This window comes from Schistocerca piceifrons, chromosome X, assembly GCF_021461385.2.
Source record: "Schistocerca piceifrons isolate TAMUIC-IGC-003096 chromosome X, iqSchPice1.1, whole genome shotgun sequence".
Taxonomy (NCBI): Eukaryota; Metazoa; Arthropoda; class Insecta; order Orthoptera; family Acrididae; genus Schistocerca; species Schistocerca piceifrons.
The window spans coordinates 406,866,289-406,890,291 of NC_060149.1; the positions used below are offsets into that span (position 1 = coordinate 406,866,289).

General features: G+C 38.4%; 1 protein-coding gene across 1 annotated transcript in view; it reads right to left on the reverse strand.

Moving 5' to 3' along the window:
* Positions 1 to 24,003, reverse strand: part of LOC124723182 (protein MON2 homolog) — a gene marked incomplete in the record, with an annotated part of 216,575 nt that overhangs the window by 128,343 nt on the left and 64,229 nt on the right. The window contains 7 exon segments of the mRNA XM_047248376.1: positions 789 to 1,001; positions 7,288 to 7,530; positions 10,341 to 10,468; positions 20,564 to 20,689; positions 22,709 to 22,893; positions 23,498 to 23,749; positions 23,931 to 24,003. Of these exon segments, the coding sequence (XP_047104332.1) occupies positions 789 to 1,001; positions 7,288 to 7,530; positions 10,341 to 10,468; positions 20,564 to 20,689; positions 22,709 to 22,893; positions 23,498 to 23,749; positions 23,931 to 24,003 (1,220 nt within the window).

Consider the following 24,003-nt stretch of genomic DNA (forward strand, 5'->3'; position numbering starts at 1 on the left):
AATGTGTTTGTGGAGGGGAGAGGTGGGGAGGGGGGCTATGTTTGCAATAGGCACAGCTACATGTGGGAAACTATTTGAGATTTAGTTATTTACTTTAATTATGAGTTCACAGATGGAAAAAAAAAACCACTAACCCAATCAGGGCACAGAAATAAACAACTAACAAGACTAAGTTGAACACACAATTTTTTGTAGAAAAGAACTAGGATAAAATATAAGAAAACTTAGGTTGTTGTACTGGTCATTCATGAGTTTTACTGCAGATAATACAGCAGGTGATGCCTATAACTCAGATATTGACTTCGTGACACCTATTGCACACTAGTAGACACTGAATTCTATTCTACACATCTGTTAACAATTACTGCAATGTTCTTCTGAAAATAGGTTATCTGTAAATACATACTGAAACAATTTAAAATAATTTTATTTGTTTGTATTTACAGACAATAAGTATATTATGGTTCTAATTCCTGAACTATCAGCCATTAACATGTGTCACAGATTTGAAACTTGTTGAGAATACAAACGTTTTTAAAGCCCAAATGAAAGGTGTTTGAATTATAGATGCTTTCACTGTCTCCAGTAACATTCATTTTTTTTTCTCTAGATACGAGAGAATTGGCAAAAAAAGTTTTGTCAATTTTTCCAACCACATCAGAAAGATGCAAACATCGATTAAAAAACAGTTTATCCTGCAAAATTTGTACACAAAACTATCTACAAAATATTCCTCATAGGTAAGTCTACCCCTGTAACATTTTTTATGTTAAGACACTGATACTAACCTGGTTCTCTCTTAGTGGAGGTTGGTATTTATGTTGCATTGCAGCTTTAACAAGGTATGTAATAGCTTCAACTCCCCACTCCCTCATCCGAATATGAGGATGCTGACAGACTTCCAAAAGATGATTGGTTAGAGGTCTCCACAAGACTTCCACTCTAGGTAAATTAACAAGTCCTGTTTCCAGAAGTTTGGCAACGGCAAACAAAGATGGTTCCTGTAAAAGAAAAACTGATTACATAATATTGTTATTGTTATAATTGCTTGATGAAGGTTGAAATAATGCAGTTACCTTACACAGACAAAAATTATTACTCATCACTATTCCCAAGAACAATTTCAATAAGATTATTTTTATGGTGTCATGTATAGTAAAGGCTTTTGTGGCTCCATTTGGGGAAGGATATCAGTGTTGTGAATAAATTCACACCCTTGTGACTGTTCATGAATAACTCAGAATGAAAAACAAATATTTAAAATGGGGGTAATATTTTGCTGTTATGTTAATAACCAGGCCTTGAAGCAATTACAGGATGGCACATATTGTATATACAGAGTTCAAATAACACAAATATGGTGAATGCAAGTAATAATGTAATACAGTTATAAGTACAATGAAGTTGTATAGCACTATTGGCCAGGGGACCCCAAGAGATGGGTTTGGCCACCTGGTCAGAAATGGTTTTCTTCCGTCACGCACAATGGCCCCTTTTGTTGCAGATATGTGCGAGGTGTGTCATATGTGTATTTGTACATTGTAGATGAGTATAATGGCTGCATGTATAATTTAGCGTTATGTCTGTGGTGGTGGTGGGGGGCGAGGGGTAACAGTGCCAGCACGTACATTTCTTGAGTAGCACCATGGAGGCCGCTTAGCGTATTGTCCCCCTCCAATGGATGGTGCCCCATGAAGAGTGCCACATGCCCTCACTTCATGAGACACTGCAGAGAGGTTTGGAATTTAATTCAGAATACCAGTGCAAACATTTGTAATCAAGAACTTGACACCAGCAGCTTTCCTCTTCTTGCAAGCCAAATACCGGCAGTGAAAATTTCATCTGTCATCAGGACTAGAACCAGCTTACCTCCAAGTTGAGCACTACTGTACAGGCTTGTGTCAGCAAACTCAGCTATGGAGGCGGGTTTAATATTGTTATTGTCAAGGTATAGGTAGGTCTGCTGATATATGTTACATACTGAGTAATTGTCAACATATGTACCTTTGTACTTGTATTTAATACAGTTATGAAATACAGCATGTAAATGTATCACCACTCATTCCTCCAAATGTCACTCCATTTGCTTGGATGCAATGCTGAAGGCATCATGGGGGCCTTCCATAATACACCTACACACATATTATGAAAGGGTGCTTTTTTCATCTTGAATGGCTGTCTTAAGTTTGTCAGTTGTTTGCAAATAATTGTCAAAGACCGTTTACTTCAAATAACCTAACAGAATGAGACCAAGAGCTGTTAAAACTGGGGAATGTGATGGCCACGTCACATCGCCACAGTGGGATATTACATGCTTTGGAAATGGTTGTCCAAGTATGTCATACTTTGGCATGCTGTGTGAGTTGTTGTAGCATTCTGACGAAATCAGATATTATTCAGTCTTGTCTGCAGTTCTGCAATGAGGACACACGGCAACACTGTAGTAGTTTGGCACTAGCTCTTGTGTACATGTGACCCGTGAATTCCTTTTCTGTTTACATATTTGATGATTTAGTTTCTCTATCATATGGGTACCCTAACCATTATCCACTGCTATTTGTTTTATTGTGTTTAGCTCCTGTGTGTAGTTCAGTTTACTTATGGGTATTCTGTTTAATCTGTGGAGAATAACTCTCAAGTTTGCTTGATTGTGTGTTAAAAGGGTGTTTGACTGATTGGGAGTGACAGTAATCATGGTTGTCAGAGCACAAAAAACATGTAAAAATGTAAAGCAATGACGACAATAACAAACAAATACTGATTTAAGCCTAATTTATGTAGAATAATTATTTCTTAAATAATGTTCATATTTCACAGGTCTGGGTAAAATAAACCCAGTGATAATGGCACAAAAGTACTGAAAGATATTTTCATCTACATGAAAAAATAGTGTTTGCATAACAGGTGGAGATATCTACTAACATTATCTGCAAACATGGCCACTGCAAGAACGGCAAAACCAAATGATTAATATTGTACAGTAACAATGCTTTTCAAAAATTGACCTAGTGGAAGCATATTTTCAGCAGGACCTCGATGATAGTTCACGTAAGTTTATGGTTAACAATGCCCCATTACACTTGTATGAATACTGTTATGTAGAATTTGGAATCAAATATCCTCTATGAAAGCAGGGCCATCAACAAGAACTAACACTTGAAACTGAACGCTTGAGCATCCACACTAAACTACACATGAAGTTGAACTGCCTGGCTCAGGAGAAAATGCTCTTGTTTATACACACAAAGAATGTTCAGGCAAATTTCAATAAATAAGAAAGTTTCAGAAATAAAAAATGTTAACTGATTAATTATTGGAGAAGGCAGAAATCAATAACTATTACACCATGGCAGACAATGTAGAGCAATGGCAATATCATACGCTGCCTTTCAGCGTTGTTACCACATGGACTTCTTAACAGTTTCTGCAATAGGTATGTCGTATATCATACTAAATGAATTACCTCAATTACCACTGCCAGTCAAGCTGACCATCTGTATATATCATCTGATAGGTTTCCATATCATTACAGCAGATGAGCCTATACGGGTGCTGGTTCTCAAGACAGGTTCTTCAAGTACATTTTCCAATGGGTAGGACAACGTAAATTATCAAACAAGACCCACCACATCACAACCAAACTATAATCAGGCCTCAGATGAAAAAAAAAATAATAATTCAACCAGGCCCAGAGAACCATGAAATGCTGACCGGCCATGGTGTAACCATCTGCCATATGGTATCATTCAAATGGAATACATAGGGATGCGAGTTCAGAACACTTGTGTCCCAGCCTTTATCAACTTCCCAGGCTGTAGAATCACTTCTTTTCATTCAAGTAGCACCTCAATTAGCATAACAAAATTGAATGCATCCTGTTCCAGTACATCCAAAATAGTAATAATAAAAAAAATAAAAAAACCTTGAAAGTATGAGAAATTGAACTCTGGTAGTCTGCATGGCAATCATGCACACTGACCATTCTGTTATTGAGGCAGACATAATCAAGACCTTTGGAAGTTAATTATTATCTAGTAGTAATTCTGGACACCAAAAATGATGAATTAACTCCAAAAACTCAGGTCTGCAATTGTTTGGACTTCACAATATGAACAGGACTTCACTTGGCTACAGCACACTTCATTTTTCACTAATTCCTGCAACAGATGCTTCAGTATACATCCTTGGCACAAGATCTCGCATCACATACCATACAGATACAAACCTACAGCGCTACAAATTTCAAATACCTCAAAGGAGTGATTAAAAACACTTATTTTCTTAGGTATCTGTAACTTCCACACTTACCACCATGATGTCTCATTTAAAACAATGGAAAAAATCACAACACCAAAAAAAAAAATTGTAGAATAATCAAATTTTAGGGACACATTTGTTTAGGTAACATATTTATGTGACTGACACTCCAAGATCACAGGTTAATGTAAGTGTGAGATAAGCCCTTGCAAATGTGAAATGTTGGTGCATTAATAACTGGTGTAACTGGCACAATGTTGAAAGCAAGCATACAAATGTGCTTCCATTGTGTTGTACAGGTGCCAGATGTCAGTTTGCGGGATGGAATTCCATGAATTTTGCACTTGGTCGGTCAGTACAAATACAGTTAATGCTGGTTGTGGACGACACTGGAGCTGTTGTCCAATATCGCATATGTGTTCAGTTGGAGACAGATCTGCTGATCGAGCGGGCCAAGGCAACATGATGACACACTGTACAGCGGGTTGGGTTACAACAGTGGTATGTCGGCTGACAGTTATCCTGTTGGAAAACACCCCTGGAAATCTGTTCATTAATGACAGCACAACAGGGTGAATCACCAGTCAGAGTGTGTGGGACAATCATGAGAGTGCTCCTGCTGTCATACGAAATTGCACCCCATACCACGACTCCATGTGCAGGTCCAGTGTGTGTAGCACACAGGTAGGTTGTTTGCAGGCCCTCAACTGGCCTCCTCCTAACCAGCACACAGCCATCATTGGCACCAAGGCAGAACCAGCTTTTATCAGAAAACACAACATACCTCTACCCTGCCCTGCAATGAGCTCTTACTCGACACCACTGAAGTCAAAAATGGCGGCGGCTTGCGGTCAGCGAAACGCACGCTAAAGGGTATCTGGCTCAGAGCTGTCTTTGAAGTAACCAATTTGTAACAGTTAGTGGTGTCACTGTGGTGCCAACTATTGCTCAATTTGCTGCTGCAGTTGCAGTACAACACACCCGAGCCCCACACTGAACATGTTGGTCATACCTCTCAAAAGTGCTACGTGGCCATCCAGAGCCCTTTCTTCTCGCAACTCGTGACCACTGTTGCCAGCAATCATGTACAGTGGATACATTCCTGCCAAGTCTTTCTGTAGTATCACAGAAGGTACATCCAGCTTCTTGTAGCCCTATTACATGACCTTGTTCCAACTCAGTGAGATGCTGATATTGGCCTTCTTTGCCACCTTAGTGGCATTCTTGGCTAACATCAACTCGCCATGCCCAATCTCAAAGGTAACTACCGCTCACGACCATTAGAGCATCTATTTAAAGCAAACCTGATTTGCAGTGGTGCCTGCTTATGGAATCGGTGTGAAATTTGACTAGACATCATCTTTCAGATTTAGAAACAAGCTACCAATTTTTGTTTATGTCGCATAACTTCTTGTTGGTGTTGCAATTTTTTTTCCCCATCAGTGCAGTTAAACACAGTATGCACATCAGAAAAATGGCTGGTATCTTCAGAATGAAGAGCAATAGGTGACCGACAACCATTAACCACTTATCATAAGTTTCATACTGTCCCAAATCCCTCTGAAACTGCACTACAAAACTGCCTCTATCCCTGAAGTACCAATTACAACTGCACTCAAGACATGGCATGTATAAAATTTTTCTAAAAAATTAAAGAGTCTGAAAATAATCTGCTTGGAATTACTTTCCAACATTTCCACCACTCATGAAGTGAAAAATTTTTACAAAAAGTATCATTTCCATTAAGATTTTGAACATTATGACTGATACTCATGGCTACCATTTGGCATGAGGTTGATGTTTCAGGTGTAACTTCCATAACAAACATTGTGGGTTGCCTTTACTGTCAATCTTTCTTTGGTGCAACTGAAAGTATTAATTGTAAGCCACTCAACTTGTAGCTGTCCTAAGTGGATTAAAGCACTGATAAGTTTGTCCTATGCCGTGAAATATTGGTTTGGAATTACTTTCATCAGTTTTTCCATTAATTTGATTGCTAACAAATTTTTCAGTCAGCACTTAAATTAATACCTCATTCATTATTTTTTCCAAAATGTGGTTCACTTCACTTCACAAATTTTACTTATTTTAATCGCATCTGTGCCTCTGTGTATTTTGTGATGTCAACAACTACAAAAGTAAGTGTTTACACACAGCTTTCATGCACTAAAAAGTAATCTTTCCCTTTGCTCTCTGCTTTGCCAATAGTTTAAATCTGTTTTGAAAGAGATTGAGCATCATCAGTGACATTCTTGGCTGCCTAAAACATTCCCTCATGTTTTTATGTCCACATTTACACTGTCATTAGAAAACTCCATAAAGGAATACCTTCTATTGTATGAAAAAGATATCACCAACTCTAGTATGTTTGCTATATCTACATGCTATCTATAATGTTTCATTCAGTGTCTTTCAAAACATCTCTAGCCTGAACTGGTTCATAAATATGTCAGCGACACCTCAGTTTTTAACATTTATTTTCATTCAAATCATTAAGATTATTTTTTGCTGAGTCATCTTTAGTATTCCTTGGCTACTGCTACAGTTTCACTGCTACTCCTTTAGTATATACTCTCTAGTGGGGCAGTAGCTTTCAAATACTATTTACACTTATTGTCCAGCACATGGAACAAGAAATGATATATGGATGACTATGGTTTAAATTAATATATAATTTACTGAATCTTGCACACACTGACATCCCAGAGAAAAACTGAATTTATTCTGAATACAGCATAGATTCATGTCGTCCTGTATGTTGTGAATTTCTTAACATATGCATTACTTAACACACACAACTACATGGTTACTCATTCATGTATACCATGCTCACAACATTAGTTACTGTTTCCAAAACCATCAACTTGAGTAATAATTCAAAACATTACACATCAAGGTAGAAGATCAAAACAAGTTTTTTAATGATTTCCAACATCCAGCATTACACCTGCTAGCATCCTAGTGGTTAATGCTGAAGTGGTCTGTGATTTAACTGTGGTCATATTTTGACAGATATGAGAAAGTACTTACACGATTGGAATACGCTAGCTCCATTGCCTCATGAGAAAGCTTACAAAGTGCATCAATAAGGTGATGCAAAGCAACATCATCCAAATACTGACTGGATTCAAACAATCGGCTCAGCATAGCTGAAAGGACTGGTAAATCAGCCATTACCGCTGTTGTTATTACAGCATTGGAATCAGCCGTTGTTCGGCCAGCTTTCAAACTACCACCTGTAGAAGGCTTCAGGCCCAAAATCCATACCAGATGCTGAAAAAAAAAAAATAAGCAAGTATAATTGGGAAGACAACAGCTTAATGATTGAACTGTGACACATATCCATCCAACCTACTTTACACCAAATATCAGTTTTCTCGGGTGGTCCCTGTTTGCAGCAGGTTCCATATATAATTGACTGTTCAAAAACATTTCCAAACATAAGTAACACAAAAATTAAAATTTAAATACATTTTGTGATAAAAAGACTGGTAGAGGGCTGGGAGGAAATGTGGGGAAGCAGAGAGGGGGAGGGGGAGGGGATGAGGAAAGGAAAGGGAGGGGGAGGGGGGAGGGGGGGAGGGGGGGGAGGGGGAGAGGGGGAGAGGGGGGAGGGAGAGAGAGAGAGAGAGAGAGAGAGAGAGAGAGAGAGAGAGAGAGAGAGAGAGAATCCAACAACGAGTAATTACATCTTTAAAAGAAAATGTTTTCCTCACAAGAAATTATACATAATTATATACTGAAAGACAGGATACTGGATGGATTGATTTTAGTCCATGCAATACGGTGCACACCTGACACACTAGGAAGAGTTACCACCCAATGGTGCATGGTGTCTCATCAGCCATAGCATACAGGCGATTTGTGGAGTTGGGATTTAGAAGGTCCTGTCAGCAGATAAATCCACTCACAGTTAACAGCATTTTACAATATCCTGATACACCATGCTTTCATAATCAAGCTTTGTGCAGCCAACTACTTTGTTGCAGTGGAATGACCTGCTACCATGACACTTTAGAAGGTATGGAAGTTCACCTTCAAATGTGAGACCCAGAAACCTTGCTCTGTTTTTCAGACAAAAATTCTGTCCTCCCGTCTTCACATACATTGAAAGTGTAATAAATCTTAAAATTAAGATATAAAGAGTTTTTCTGAAGCAGACACAATAACAATATTATTTGCCCATTCTTCCAACCTCTAAATTACCACTTGGAAGTCCATAACATGAACAGAAAAGAGCACTATCGCACACGAAAATGGAGCACTGCTCTTCACATAAACAATGCATCAGCTGAAAAGTTAGCACTGCTTTAAACAGATTCTTCTGGGACACCACACACTTGCTGATAGTCTTACAAGAAACTGCTGACTCGGTACAGGAACAGGAAACATATCAGATTTAAACTGTGACCACAAAGGCTAAGAACATGAAACAAAATATTAGGAAGAAGATAGTACTGCTGTTGTCACTGAGATGAAAAAATGTATGCACCCAGCGGCAGAAAGACTAGGGATGCATTACCAGGTCATCAGCATTATCAAACTGAAGGAAGGAGGGAAGGAAGGAAGGGTTTAATGTCCCAATGCGAATGAGATCTTTAGAGGCTGAGCACAGGCCCAAATTGAGGAAGCAAACAGGCCATGCCCTTTCAAAGGAACAATCCAATCATTTACCTTAACGCTTCAGGGAAATCACAGAAAGCCACAATCTTGATGGCCAGACAGTGATTTGAATAACTGTACTCTTGCATGAGTTCCACATTTTATTACTGTGCCACCATGTTCTGTAATTTTCAAACTAAATATGTACCTGGTTCAAGTGGAAGATGAAGTGAGGTCTTTATGTAGGGACATCAGAAATGAAAATGAGTTGTGGTAGGAAACAGTGTGGACAAGAACTTAGCTTATGACAGAGTCAGTGACCTGAACAAGACAGCCTCTCTGACTTGTGGCATAAACACAAACTTTGTCAAGCTTTTCTAGTGTCACTACCAGCAATGTCATCATAATGCTGCAAATCCTATCAATGTAATGCTGGACATGAAACTGCTACGCTGCACTGGTATCACTTGGGGCTACTGATAGATTGAGTTTCACAAGGTAGGGCCAAAACTTGAACAGGACTGAAAAAGGAAAGTGGACTGAAGTAAGTGAAGTAAGTGAAAACTTTGGGATTGTGTGTGACATCATCAAATACCTGTTGTCCTAGGTAAGATAAAAAGAACTTTTAGCATAAACTCAAACAATGTGTGGCCTTGCTTAAAGAATGTCTCCACCAACCCACAAAAGGTAGATTTCAATAAAAAAATATATTATTATTACGAAAAGTATTAGAAGGAAAAAGAAGTTCATAGGACAAGTAAAACTGGACATTATACAGGCAAACATCCCCTCATCAAAGTAGTTACTAACAGTAAATCGAAGCAATTTGAGCTTCAGTTTTCGAACAACACAATAATATGCATCACACAAGACTAGTGAGACAAAAATTCAATATTTACTTTTATCTGATGTGAAGGGGCAAGTCATTATTGTAGGACTTTCTTAAAATGTTCAGAATCGTGCATTTATGTCAAATCTGGAACACAGTATAAAGATCAGGAACATACCTCTGTGATGATAAACATTTTGAAATATGAGGTATTCAGCTGACAGAGTTAACTGAATGGGTTTAAGTGCATCAGCCACCACTCTAGGCCACTGCTTTTATGTAATGGTGATACTTTATTATCAAATAATCCTCATCCACACATTCTTACCATAAACATGTTCTGCCAGCATCTCTAAGAGAAGGTTGATCAAGACTACCTACACAACAATGCAAACCCTTGCTTGGGAGTTTTTACTCGCTAGAATTGTCAGGCAATACAACATGATCATATGGTCAGTGATATAAGACATAGACAAATGCATATTTCTGGCCAAGAAACTTACCTTTAGTAGTCTGCAGAGGCATGCAAAAGAAAATAAGTATAGCTTTGTTCCTCTGCTGTACAGAAACTATTTTTCTCATACTGCTCAAAGCTATCGGTAATATTTTAAACTTACTTATGGCAATAAAACTGTGTGTGTTTAGTACGCACCTGCAATGTTGTCAGCACCAGGTGCCATGAAGTGCCTAATATACTTCCATGACAGTGAGCTACACTCAGTAAAGCTCTCATGCACTGTAGATTCTTTGCTGTCAACATGACTGGACCCTGCTGGGCACCTGAAGAGAATAAACTACGCATTTACAGAAAATGGAACATTGTTAAAATAAAATATACTGCAATAACATTAATGTATATAATTTTAATTTCATTTGTGTTTACTTATACATATTAAAAGTGTCTGTATATTAGACTGATTAAATGGTGAACATGCTTGTTTAAGAATACAAACTTTTGAATGCAAGCAGAAAAAATGTGGTAGAAATTTAACAAAAGTAAACTTTCATCCCAAAAATACTAATTTGATGACCAAATTATGACATAGCAGCACACCAATAAAAATAATAGCAACATGTGATATATGGCAGTCCCTATGATTACCTGAACAGAGATCTTCATTAAAATGTTAAAATTTATATAGGCAGTTTCAGAATTTTTTTTAAAAATTATAAAAATATTTTATAAAGTAAAATTAATACCTCACAAAATTTATGTTCAGATAAAACAATGGTTAAAGAATAATCAAGTAATAATATCAGCTAAATAATTGCATCTGTCTTCAGAGTTTCACACCCATTACATGAAATCTATGTTAGTCTGCTGACAACTTCGTTATTATTCTTATTCTTATTATTATTGTTGTTGTTGTTGTTTTAGGGTGCAAAACAGCTATGGGGACAAAGCAGTGGAGGATCGCCACTTAAAACATGTCGATGGCTAAAAAGACAGTGCCCAGTCTGGAGTCTAGTTAAAATTATCTCCTCCCAATGACGAGGCCTGGAGGAAGAGGTCCAAGCACAGGGATGAGGTTTTATGTACCATAATTTATTACCCTGAAGGGCCATAAAAGAGCAACACAACAACATAAAATGCTCTGTAGATTGGCAAAGGGGACCACACAAACAGCAGGTTGAGGAAGAGAGACAGCAGTCTTTGCCGCTATATCAGCTGTCTCGTTTCCACATATACCAACATGCCCTGGGATCCAGAAAATGCGACAGAGATGCCCCCCCCCCTCCTCCCCCCATGTGGAGGCAGTCCTGAATCCGGTGGACCAGAGGGTGGAGCTTTGAGGTTGAGAAGAGAGCTGAGTGAATCCGAACACATAATATACTGGATCTGCTGATGGCAATGGATGTATTGGAGAGCCTGGAGAACAGCGTAAAGCTCCGCAGTATAAATTGAACACTGGTCGAGAAGTCGAAATCTAATAGGGGTGTCAGCAAGAATACAGTCACTCCCTACACCTTATTGGTCTTGGAACCATCAATGTAAATAAATGTGTCATCCTCCATTTGTGTGCATAGAGCAGTGAATACCTGATGTTAAACTATACGTGGAGTACTGCCCTTGGGAAGCTGACATAGATCACGGAGAAGGCAGGTCTGGGGGGTGAAGCCAAGGTGGCATGGTACCCCCCATTTGTCAAGAAAGTTTTAGGAAATAGAATGGAAAGTGAATGTAGCAGTTGACGGAAGTGGACTCCCAGTGGTAATAGAGAGGAAGGGCTGCCTGCATACCCTAAATTCAAGGAGGCGTCGAAAAAAAGGGCATGGGTCAGATGAGCAGGCATGGAAGACAGACGACTAGCATAATGACTCAGAAGGACAGCTCACCGACTGGACAGCGGAGGTCCATAAGTCTCAGCGTAAAGACTCTCCATGGGGCTAGTGTAATAAGCTCCAGATGCTAAATGCAATCCACAGTGGTGGAGAGAATCTAGATGCTGAACAATAGACGGCCATGCAGAGGAGTAAAATATGCTTTCATAGTCCAATTTTGAGCACACTAAAATGTGATGTAGGTGGAGGAGGACCACTTAGAACATGAAGGGTGTTGAGGGATCACAGACAGTGAGCCAAAAGATATGAAACATGGGAAGACCAGCAAAGTTTCCTGTCAAACATAAGTCCCAAGAATTTGGCAACATCCGCAAATTGAAGGTCAACAAGGCCTATATGTATGGAAGGCGGATAAAACTTTGTACAATGCCAAAAATTTACACAGACAGTCTTACTGGGAGAAAATTGGAAGCTGGTTTCGATGCTTTACGAGTGGAGGCAATAGAGACATTCCTGAAGACATTGTTCAAGCAGGCTGATCCGTTGAGAGCTGTGGCAGATTGCAAAATCGTCGACAAAGAGGGAGCCCTAGACATTAGGAAGGAGACAATCCATAATTGGATTTATGGCGATGGAAAACAGTATAATACTTAGTAAGGAGCCCTGGGGCATTCCGTTTTCTTGGGAGAAAGTACGGGATACAGTAGTGTTCACCTGCACCTTAAATGTGCACTCTGTCATAAATTCACGGAAGAAGAGGGGTAGTCGACCTCAAAAGCCCCAAGAGAACAGGGTGTGGAGGATGCCTGTCCTCCAACAGGTAAACAGGTATCGTATGCCCTCTCCAGATCAAAAAATATAGCTACTGTTTGGCGTTTCCTCTGAAAATTGTTCATGACATAAGTGGAGAGAGCAACAAGATGGTCAACTGTGGGATGATGCTTTTGGAAACCACACTGGACAGTTGTTAAAAGGTTTCGGGACTCCAGTCACCAGCCTAAACGGTAATTTACCAAACGCTCCAAAACCCTACAAACACTACTCCTGAGAGAGATTGGGCGATAGTTGGACGGGAGATGTTTGTCCTTCCAGGTTTTGGAACAGGAATGACAATAGCTTCGCCCCATCTTCTGGGAAAGGTACTGTCAACCCAAAGTCAATTATAAAAGCGAAGGAGGTGGCACAGACTAAGGTATGATAGATGCAGCAACACTTGGACATGGATACCACCCAGTCCTGGAGATGAGTGAGAGGAAAAGAGTGCATGTCTGAGTTCCTGCATAGAAAGAACAGCATTAAAGCTTTCAAGATTTTGAGAGGAGAAAGTGAGAGGTCACACTTCTGCTACCTACTGACAACTGCCTACTGTCAAGATACAACGATAGAACCTACAGTGCATTAATAACATAACTCACAATCATGGTTATAATAATAAAATCATATTCAATTAAGGCATTTAATCACAATTCATATGTATAGTGTGGTAGAAAGCATGATAATAATTTGAAGAATAACAGGTCCTATAGTGGATTGTGCAGCCTATTACTACTTATTTTAAAATATATGAAGTACATGGAAAATAGAAAAAAAATAAGAAAAAGAAAGAGTAGAAAATAGGAAGTGATATGAGTTAGGTCCAAATCATAGAGCACTGTAGTTGTGGCCTTGGAACATACACTGACTCTATATCTTACAGCTAGTTGTCTACATTCTATTAATATTTCCACTTTTATGTTGTCCTGTAGATGTGGATAAGGCTCTGAAGATCTGGAGCTTTTGCTTAGGTTTTTTGTTAGTACTAAGGAACATTAAGCTACAATGGTAATTTACATCAAAGATATTGTATAGTTACTGTCTTTATAACAATAATACTATTCTTATTTTACTAGTTGTTTATACCTAGGTACAGGGTGGTGCACAAAATGTGTTACCAATTGTTTCTTTCACAATTTACGATGCACATTAGATATCCCGCTGGGATCTCTACAGCAGTACCAGCAGAGCTTGGAAAAACAAATGAGTTACGAAATGACGTGTAATTCACGATACTGCCACTAGGAGACTAGTAAGCAGCAATGGCTGACAATGGAAGACTGACGACACAGCAACAATCGGAAATTGTGTTACTTTTTCAAGAAAAGAAAAGCCTTGTTGTGACTCAGAGGCGTTTTTGACAACAGTTTGGCACATGATGGGTCCCTTGCAAGAAGACCATCCACAGGTTGTACGATAAATTTGTACAGGAAGGAACAGTATTGGAAGTGAAGCGACCTCAGCGTAAGCCTGTTTGTTTGCCGGAGAATATTGAAGCGGTATAAGTTGCTGTACAGAGAAGTCCCGGGAAATCATGTAGAAAGGCAGCAGTGCAACTGGGAATATCCAGACGCTCTGTTTAACACATTCTTAAAAGTGACCTCCATATGTACCCATACAATATGACCTGTGCACAAAAGCTCACTGAAGAACACAAGCAGCAGAGACTACTGTTTGCTCATTGGGTGGAGGATAGGGGAGAAACTCTCAACAAAGTTTGGTTTTCAGACGAGGCGCATTTTCATTTAGACGGTGCGGTTAACAAACAAAATGTACATTTTTGGGCCACTGAAAACCCACAAGTGCTTCATGAACGACAACATCATGCTCCAAGGATTACAGCATGCACAGCAATTTCCAATCATGGACTTATTGGACCCTTTTTCTTTGAAGAAACTGAACAGCGAGCGTTATTTGAGCATGCTTCGCAATAGCTTCATTCCACAGCTTCTTGCTGCTGCCTTGCCCTTCAACACGCAGTGGCTTCTGCAAGATGGAGCAAGGTCACATACTGCAAACACTGTGTTGGAGTTTTTACACGAGCATTTCGACATGCAGATCATTTCACTCAGGTTTCCAGGTCACTTCAATGACGGACAAAATTGGCTGCCCAATAGTCCAGACCGCAATCCATGTGACTTTTCTTTTGGGGTACCTAAAGGAAAAAATTTTCCCAGAACGTCCACGTGATTTAATGGAGCTCAGAAGACGTATTCTTCAAGCTTGCACTGAAATTACGGAAGACATGTGCCGTAGGGTAATCACTAACTTCAGTGTTCATTTGAAGTAAGTTAGGAAATGAAATGGTGGACATATTGAGCATGCGCTGAGTTAGAACAAATCTCCATGGACGGCTCTTCATTGTAGTATATGTTCCTTTCAGATTGTATTGACAAGAAAGTTTACAGTTAAAAGAAAGTAACACATTTCGTGCGCCACCCTGTATTTAACCCATGCCTGATGTGGGAACAGCATCTCTCTTTTCTTTCAATTGGGTACTGTTAGAATTCTGAAGATGTGGATACCTTAAAGACAGTACACATGTTGTATGCTGACTGCACGAAAGTATGTTCACACCCCACCAGCACAGACAAGTCACAATATGTGGACCAAAAATTTACATGAATATGGAAGCTGGAGTGGTAAGGTTTAAGGTTGAGCAACATTGGTCCAACCAGTGGGTCCTTATCACATCAGCACAAGATTCCTTTGGTGCGTGGATCGAAAAACTTCCGTAAATCAGGCATGCAGCATGTGTCTGACACACTTTTGTCCAGCCTAATGGTGCTTGTCTTTTAATACACACTGAATTCTAAAACAGCTGAAATGCATCAGTGCTTTGGAGGTTCACAGCAGAAATTATTTACGAAAAGTTTAAAGTATGGAATGCAGTCAATAGGAGTCAGTAGCTCACAATTATTTAAGCCTCCTAATACCGTGGGGTCTGTAATGACCCCAGGCCGTAATTTTCTGTAAAATATACCTTATTTCTTATTCCCAAAAATTATGAAAAATTTGGAATTTTCCTGAATTAAGTAACGGGTTTGTAATATATCAATATAACTTTTTGAAAATATTTAGTTTTGCAGAAAATCAAGAGAGAACCACTGAATACCATTGGGGTTAAATGCGCCCCCATTTCTCTCTTGCGGTATTATTACCCAATAATACTACATTGAATCCGTAGGTGTTGCTGTATTTCCTTTGTTTTATTCTTGTAAATATTGTTGTAACGTGCGATTGTTGCCAATACTTTATAAGCCAACAGTTCAGTTATTTGTTCCATACAAGTGGAGACTACTATTGTGTGTGTCGCACTTAGTGGAAAATGTCGACTTTCCGAAGATGAAGTGCTTGAAATATTACTGCAGGATAATCCTCTATCTGGAGAATCAAATAGTGATATCAGCGATATAGTTTCTGATGTCTCATGCAGTGATGGAAAAATGGACATCTTAGAAGAGATTATTCCTCAATCAGACGGAAGTTCAGAAGAAGACTTGGACAGCTCAGATGTCCAGCCTGAATGGGAAGTAACACATGTTTCTGACTGTTATATATAAGTGCACATGTTTGTAAATGTGCATTAGGGTCTAGCACCAACATATACCCTTTGTACTTTATATATTTTTTTTATTTTGTGTAGGTCTAAAAACAAAGAAGAATTGTGGCACAAACACAAGTTGAGAAGAGCTTGCGGAAGAGAAGAGAGATGGAACATAACGCGAGTAAAGCCTGGTCCACCAAAATTCGCAGTGAAAAATGTAGATTCCATAGAATCAGCTTTCAGTTGTTTCTTAGGAGAAACATTGTTGATGTAATTCTAAAATGGACTAACAAAGAGGATAGTCTTGTTTACGGTAGTAAATGGAAACCAGTAGATGCCATTGAACTGAAATGCTTTATCGGTGTCTTGATCCTAGCAGGTGCTTACAAGGCCCATAATGAAGCAGTTACACATCATCTATGGAACAAAGAGGATGGCAGACCCATTTTTAGTGAAGCAATGGCTACAAATCACTTTACGCAAATTTCAAGGTGCATCCAATTTGATGATGCAGATGTGAGACGTCACAACCGTGCTCCTGACAAGCTGGCTCCCGTTAGAGAAATATTTGAAATGTGGTTACACACATTTCAAGAAGCATATGTTCCTCACAGCAACGTAACAATTGATGAACAACTTGTGGTATTTTGTGGTAGATGTTCATTTCGGCAATATATTCCTTCAAAACCAGGAAAATATGGGTTGAAATTATGGGCTGTATGTGATAGTGCAACGTCTTACATTCTCAATCTCCAAACTGGTCGACAAGAAAATGAGTCTCGTGAAGTTGGTCAAGGCAAGAGAGTTACTTGAGATATGGTGAAAGGCTTAGAAAACAATGGCAAAAATGTAACAATTGACAATTTTTTCACTAGCCTTAGTTTGGCAAGAGAACTCCTCAAAATCAGTCTCACACTCTTAGGAACAATTACAAAAATAAAGGAGAACTACCAAAAGCTTTCACTCAGACCAAAGGTCGAGTCAAATATTCATCTATTTTTGGATTCCAAGAACATGCTTCAATTGTTTCATATTGTTCGAAAGTGGGAAAAGTTGTAACTTTGCTCAGTACAATGCATTCAAGGAAGGAAGTGGGAGATTGTGAGGAATACAAGCCAGTAATGATTCTCGATTATAATAAAACAAAATCAGAAGTAGATACCATGGACAAGCTTGTTGGAATGTACACTACAAAGAGGATGAGCAGAAGGTGGCCAATGGTATTATTTTACAACATGATTGATATCAGTGCACTGAATGCATTTATCAAATGGCTACATCTTACACCAGACTGGGCAGAAAGGACCAAGTACAAGAGACGGGCATTTCTCATAGAATTAGGAAAGGAGCATGTCAGAAGAAAGCCAGACAAAATTATTTCACCAGTACTTCCAACAACAGAAAAAAAAAAAAAGAAAGGAAGGTGTCCATATTGTAAATGGTCTGAGGATAGAAAATTCACCAATAAATGTTCAAAATGTGAATGTTGTGTGTGTAAAAACCACTCTGCATATTATTGCTGTAAGTGTAATGCGTCATAAATGTCAATTCGGAATTTAATCAAAAATTTTTCTAGTTTCATGAGAGTCGTTTGTAAATTTTACGGTGATAAATAATTTTAAAAAATATGCATTTTAATTTAATTTAATGTCTCTGACATCATGTTTTCAATTGTGGAAAAAATAAGAAATGTGATTTTATTCTACCATTATTAAAATTATCCTTAATAAAAAATAAATTCCGTTGGGGTCACTAAAGACCCCAATGGTACCCAGTGTAACAAAAAATACTCGGTATTAGAAGGGTTAACAGAGAAAAGATAGCACCTGATCCTGCAATGAATGGGGAGATAACAACAACAACAACAACAACAACAACAACAACAATCACTACAGACTGTATACAGTAAAGAATTAACCAAGTAACAAAATCCTCTTGACCTGAGATACATCTTGATTCCATGAAATCTTCCATCAGAGCAGTGCATACAACTTTGTAACTGTTTGGTATAATTTCGCTCAGTTCTTGCTTGGACAGTATGATCGAAAATTCCAAATCTTTATAACTTCTGCCTGTTACCAGGAGACATAACGTCACTATCAACATACTTCAAAGTGAAACTGCTTTCCACATACAATTATTCTGTTGTATCGTGCAAAGAATTACAAGCTTCGACAAATAATTGTATGTTTGTATTTGTATTCTAAAATAATTTTGCCAATCTTCTGGTGCACTGCGTAAATTGAGAAGTAAAATGAGTAGTGAGCACTGAGCACAGAAGATTGATACCTGGCAGGCAAACAGGCAGTAGACAAACTGTGTCATATTGAAACACAAATTTGCAGCGATTTATAGCTTGTATAGACATCTGAGCAGGTAAATCATAGCATATGGACCAGCCTTAACAATGAAGATATGAGTACCACAGCCATAACGTCATCACTGAATACTTCACTTTCACTATCTGATGATTCCTCTTCTCTTGTATTCACTGAAGTAACCTACTCCTTTTTTACACCAACCACACACACTGGGAAGCCTGCAATGACACTGACAAAATTTCAAACGTTGTTCAGAGACATTTTTTAAGTATTTTGGTACAAAGGACCAAGAGAGTCTGATAGACTGTAACAAAGTAACTGCATTTTGTTCAATTCTTTTCACCCATTTATATTTGTATCTGTATTGCACTGAAAACATCTGCTCAACAGTTCAAATTTCGACAGTATGGGCTGCATTATTGCTTAGAAACAAACTTGTTCTCTCACTGATCGTACTTGCTGTTGATAACAGTTACGTCCACATGACTCCTTACCCTCTATCTTGCATTCAGTAGTGTTCCATTCTGTGTTATTTGTATGTTACCAGTGATACACAGCTGTCTGGATAAGTCTGCTGATGAAAACTTTTCAGATATGCACCTCACAAGTGGGTTAAGAGTAGCCCAATGACACTATGCTGAGCTGTTCCCACAGCAACTGCATGTTTTGTGTTGTACATTCTGATGATTGAATATTACATAATTTATTACTCCATAACAAGCCACTGGAGACCAAGAGGGCCTTATACCAAAATACTCTGAAAATTGTTCTAGATCTCCATCTCAATACTTACATACACCACAAGTCAGCGTACAGTGCATGGTGGAGGGTACCATATATCACTACCAGTCATCTCCTTTTCTGTTCCACTCAGAAATAAGAGCAAGAGAAACACAAGTTTATAAGCCTCTGTAGGAGCCCTAATGTCCCTCATGTTATCATTATGGTCCTTAAGCAAAATGTACATTGGCAGCAGCAGAATCTTTCTGTAGTCAGCTTGAAATGCCACACAAAAAGAGCATCATCTTCCCTCCAGGGATTGCCATTTGAGTTTACTAAATACCTCCATAATTCTATCATGCTGACTGAATCTTTTAGTGACAAATTTCGCAGCATGCCTCCGAATTGCTTTGATGTCTTATTTTAATCCGACTTCGGGAGGATAACAAACACTCAAGTAGTAATCAAGAATGAGTCGCATTAGTGTTCTATATGCCCTCTCCTTTATAGATTAACTACACTTATTCTTGCGATAAAATGAAGTTGACTGTTCGCCTTCCCTACTGTCAACCTGATGTGCTCATTCCATTTCATATTGCTTTGCGACATTTCACTGGATATTTAATCCATGTGACTCTGTCAAGCAGCACCCTACTCAGGCTGGATTTAAACATTACAGGATATTTTTTTCTACTCCTCCACATTAACTTACATTTTTCTAAATTTAGAGTAAGCTGCCATTCATCACACTAAATATAAATTCAGTCCAAGTCATCTTGTATCCTCGTACAGTCACTCAATGATAAAACTTTCCCATACACCACAGCATTGTTAGCAAACACTTGTAAACTGTTGTTCACCCTGTCTGTCAAATTATTTATGTACATAGAGAATAAGAGTGCTCCTGCCACACTTCCCTGGAGTACTCCTGACGATACCCTTGTCTCTGATGAACACTCATTGCCGAAAACTACATACTGTTTTCTGTTACTTAAAAAGTCTTCAAGCCACTCGCAAATCAGGGAACCTAATCGGTCTGAGTGAGTGAGTGAGTGAGAGGGAGACAGGGGGAGGGGGAGGAGGAGGAGGAGGAGGAGGGGGAGGAGGAGGAGGGGGAGAGAGGTGAAATGCAAAAATCACATGTATAAGATTTGTAACCCACTAGCTACAAGCTAACAACAAAAGCCTTACCAATGGGTAAAGATGCTGTAGGCAATGGAGTTCCCACTGCTACCACTTGCTGTCTGAAGTCAGTTTCATTGTAAGCACTGACATTGTACTGGGAATTCATATCCTGGCTGCTAGTGCGGGAATGACCTGCAATTTAAAGAAACTTTTATAAGATTATGAATGTGTTGCTCATGTTAACACTGAAAATCAAATAAGTATCAGTATGAGAGATTAAAAAAGTTTAATAGTGCACTTTACTTTCAAAAAATTAAGTACACAATACTTACAGTTTCTGGCATTAAATATGTTACATTGTTTCTGTACATTCCTGCTCACTCTCTGTTATTTCAAATGTTAATAGAAGGAGTCTGGAGATAAGCTAATCATCCTGTTAATCATTGTAAATCTATCACTTGTATAACTGAACACACTATAGGATTTGCGTAGCATTGTATCACATCTACCTGACTATAAGACGACCCTAAGTGCAATGTGGTCCCATCCTATTTTGAACAGACTTTTTGAGAATTTTCTTACCACTAACAAATTCAAAACACTCAAAATAGCAAAGCATAAAATATATGCTGTTGTCTATGCTTAATATTATTCCACTCTGGTCTCAATTGATATGAAAAAAGAAGTAAACTTCAAAGCACCACAATCGCTTTAGTAGAGCATTTATTCAGATTATCGGTTTTGGCAAAATTACGTTGCCATCTTTGGATATTACATGCCACACTTCAGAGTATCTCGTCCACATGCACAATAATTTGTGTCACACAGTAGATAGTCCAAGAATACATATGGCATAGTGTATTGGCATGTCAAAGGTAACACAATCATTGTATAAAATATAATACACAGTGCACTAATTATGTACACTCAATACTTTCTTAAAAGCTGCTTATAGATTGCATTGTGTATGATATTTTATGTAATGATTGTTTTTGCTTTGCTATGCCAATGTACTATACCTTGCATGTTCTTGGAATGTCTATTATGTGACACAAATTATTGTAGACATGGATAATATGATCTGAATTGTAATACATAAAATACGTAGACGGCAACATAGTTTTGTTGGAACTGCTTATCTGAATAAATGCTCCACTAAAGTGAACATGGCATTTTGAAGTCTTTTATATCCATTTTCGTTTGATGTTCTATCAAAATAGATTAGTGCCTGATCAGAGTTACTTGCTTCAATAAATTTGTTGCAAGGTTCTGAAGTTGAGAAATCGAAAGCAACCACTCTGCTGGAAAATTATCTGGTAAAGCAACTGTGGAAGACATAACATTTTGGCCATGTAAAGCCTCCAGATTTTCTTCAGCACTGCCAGTGTTCAGTACTCAACCCCAAACAACCCGAATCTCTATGTATAAGCACTCTGTTTCAAGGTACTAGCATTAATTTTCTTCAAGATACTACTTCTGCTATGACATATCTAGCATTATAGTTGCCAGGTCTTGACTCCTATAATTATTTTACATCTGCCTGAAGATAAAATGGTAATCAAGTGTTTACTGCACTGTCAAGAGATGCAGACATAGCATAAGTAACTAGATCCCATCCACATAACATTTTTTCCCATGAAGTAAATGTACAATGTACTGATACTCATATTGCACAGCACATATATTATGTGGAAAATAATGCATCTGCATACTCCTCACAGTCAGTTTTTTAATTAAAACTATTGAAATTGTTTATTGGGTTTACTGCAGACTGTGCAAGCAATTTAATATAGGATCTCTTCACTAGTTTATATGCATTATATTGCTTGTATTGAGAAACAGATACTAGTGTGTGCATGGAGCACTGATTTGCCTGAAGTCTTTAAGCAGACATTTCACATATACTACTGTACTTTCACACCTGACAATAACAGCAACATACGGAGTTCTAGTTATCACAGTTTTTTCAACCCATTCGTCCATCCGGTCTGATATTCTGAGAACGAATGTTTCATTCATTCAGTGAAAAAGAAAGAGAATTGTGCCAGTTACAATTCCACAGAAAATTCATATGTATTTCTTAAGTTAGATAATGATCTTGTGTACAACTTTTCTGGATACACTGGGAGAAAAAGGAGTTTTAGCAAATGTTACTTATTACTTTAAAAATAACTGCTATGTGAAATAAAATAATGAAATTTTTGTTCTTACCCCTTCCAGATCCAGCTCCTTGTGGTGCAGAATTTAGAATTGTCAGTGCATAATGCGGTGGCAATGAAGCTTTGCAGATTGCAGTAATGAAAGCATCTCTCGGTATCTGTAAATCCAGCATTCCACACAGACTGGCAAATGTCTGTATCGCTTTTAAGACATTTTCGGAAGCAGATTCATCAGTACTGAAACAACAATTGGAGATAGTTTTCAGTAACAGTCATGTTTAAAAGTGCAATTGTATCACAACAGGACTAGCACTCTAACACCACACCACACACCACACACACCACACACACACACACACACACACACACACACACACACACACACACACACACACACACAGATTTGTCGCTGCACACATACTGCAGCACTGAGCACACCTACTTGTTATCTTAACATTTATGTATTCCTGTCAGCTGGTTGCACTGTTTCTTGTTGGTTATTGTATGCACTACACCTAGCTCCACATTCATGCTGGGATGTTTAAAACATGTTTTCCATAGACCACATGATAATTTGTCACAGATCTTTATCAAATATTCCTCTCTCACATAACTGTATAATTTGTTTGTCATATAGTGTTTCATTTAATGGTATGCAAATATCAAAGCGTCTGCTTCGTACTTCTGCATTTTGATACCTTCATTATATCCTGCTCTATGCAGAGAAACCTTGGACGACAATAATAAGTTCCTTGAATATAACAATGGACTTATGCACCTAAAAATTTGAAAGTTTTTTAATTTTTAAAATGAATGTGTGTAGCAGCAACTTACAACTTACCTAGCATCTATCAGGGGACTGAGTGCCGCTAGCAGACCACACCAACTAGAATTTATAAGCTGGCAATGAAGAACTTTTTCCTCTTCTGACCCACTGTACTTTCCTGGTGCAGGCTGTTCTTCGACTGCAGGTGGTGTACCTTCTATTATGATTGCAACAGAACGGATTATATCCAAGAGGCAAGCAATAGCCACAGATATGCCATACCCATCTGGAATCACTGGTGGTTCTATTTTATCCAGCATTTCAAGGCTGAAAAGTATATTTACAGCTACATGTTAACCACTAGGTTGTATAGAATAATCCACAGTGATTTTTTTTTCCTTTAGAAAAAGGTAAGAGTTAAATCAAAAACAGTGCCACAATCAGGTCCACTGTTAGGTAAAATATGGATACTAACATGAAACAAACAGGCATGCTTTGGAGTACTCACTATGTTGCTCTTGCCTGCCCACTTGAGAAGGTAGCTACGACAGGGAGCCATACTCCTCTAGAGAAGAATCCGG